A 1,624-nucleotide genomic window follows, 5' to 3' on the forward strand; every position below is an offset into this window, starting at 1 on the left:
ACAGTGTGCTGTGTGAATGCTGTCTGTGCAGAGTGTGACACTAGAAAGATGATTTCACATTCATCTGCTGAAAGTGGAAAGTTTCTACAAGCATGATTTGTGACTTCACAAATTCTATTTCTATTAATATAAAATGATGGCCAATAAACATTAGTTTGTAAAGAAGTAAAGTTAAATAATATGTCCCTGGCTCTACAGTGACCTCTTACAGGAGGTCACACTAAGTGACCTTAAACAGCCTTTAACAGTTAGCACCACTGCCATGGAAAACAGTGAGACAAAGACACATGCTACAAGCTGCAGGACACACAGAAAACTAATAGCTAATAATTGAACTGTTAGTTAGATAGATAGATAGATAGATAGATAGATAGATAGATCTATCAGTGTATACAGTCAGCTCTACTTTCATAACCCGGGCTGCAGTACCCTGACGCGCCACCAGGGGGCCTGCTGTGATTATGCAAGTTCACAACGCTGGAATTGTGTAACTCCGAGAGAATGTTGAGTTCTTTCTCTCAGTGGAAACATGGCCCCTTTACGGCTACGTGTCGTATTTAAGGATCCCCTGGCTGTTGCTAAATGAAGCGCAAGCACAGGATAAATCCATTATGTAACGTTAACATTAAACAGTAACCTACAGTAATGTTGGGCTGCGACAAAACAGCAGCTGTTAGTGACAAGCTTGTTACGGAAACACCGCCATGGTCTGTAAAATAAAAGCAAACCAACGGCCACCTTTCAGCAAATATTACCATTTAAAAGTAACAAAATGCCACACATGGACAAGGAATACACTACCAGAGCTGTTAAAGTACGCATAAAGCGATGCTGGTGCTATAAAAGTCGATAATACACGGAATTGGGTGTTAAAAGTTACAGCGAGGGTAGTAATGTGAAAGTCCTGACAGGAAGTTGTACTCTAACATCTCTGCCACCTTAACCCCCGTTTACGAAATAATGATGCCAATGTCAGCGGCGTGCTGTTGAGTTACCACCAAACAACGCCAGCCCGTCACTGGAAACTGCCTTTAAACTGCCCCAAAGAAACACAGCAGCACAGTTTACTCTGGGGCATTTATTTCAGAGCCAAATGATGAAAGTTGAAGGTGTCCGTCACCAGGCTAACTTAGCTGCACTGTCACACTCACATTGGATCAAGCGACCGGCGCTGCCCAGGACTGCCATCATGGTTTCCCGTTTCCACTGCCGATAGAAGTCTCTGTTCCCGCTGAGGTGAAGGCTGGATCCAAGAGTAACACTCCTCACTGACTCACTGGCCAGCCCGATGTGTCCCCCAGATTCCTTCAGCTACCGCCGGCTGGCTGGTTGTACAAACTCCTGTCAAGTTTGGTAACGATAACAAACACTTCCGGTTTGCAAATTCAAAATAAAATCCTCGATGATGCAACATTTAAGATAGGGGTTTCCTGAGGATTCATGACTCATTTTATTCACATTTTGTGTATTTTATATGTCATTATTGATTTTCTATTTTCAGTTGTCATTGTTAGATTGTATGTCACTGTTGTAATTGATATTTTATGTCTTCTCCATTTCAATAAAGAAACAGAAAAAAAAGGTTTCACGGGTGAAATTTTAAACATAACTTATTAAAAAGATT

The 1,624-nt window shown here is 41.6% G+C and overlaps 1 protein-coding gene across 1 annotated transcript in view; it reads right to left on the reverse strand.

The window, feature by feature from the left end:
• The window catches only part of fech (ferrochelatase), a gene marked incomplete in the record, with an annotated part of 18,445 nt that extends 17,090 nt beyond the window's left edge, over window positions 1–1,355 (reverse strand). Inside the window, 1 exon segment of the mRNA XM_035667646.1 lies at window positions 1,152–1,355. Within this exon segment, the coding sequence (XP_035523539.1) occupies window positions 1,152–1,191 (40 nt within the window).
• Window positions 1,356–1,624: the final 269 nt, after the last annotated feature.

This window comes from Morone saxatilis, unplaced genomic scaffold, assembly GCF_004916995.1.
Source record: "Morone saxatilis isolate NCDOM2014 unplaced genomic scaffold, NCSU_SB_2.0 Contig21, whole genome shotgun sequence".
NCBI classification, from domain to species: Eukaryota; Metazoa; Chordata; class Actinopteri; family Moronidae; genus Morone; species Morone saxatilis.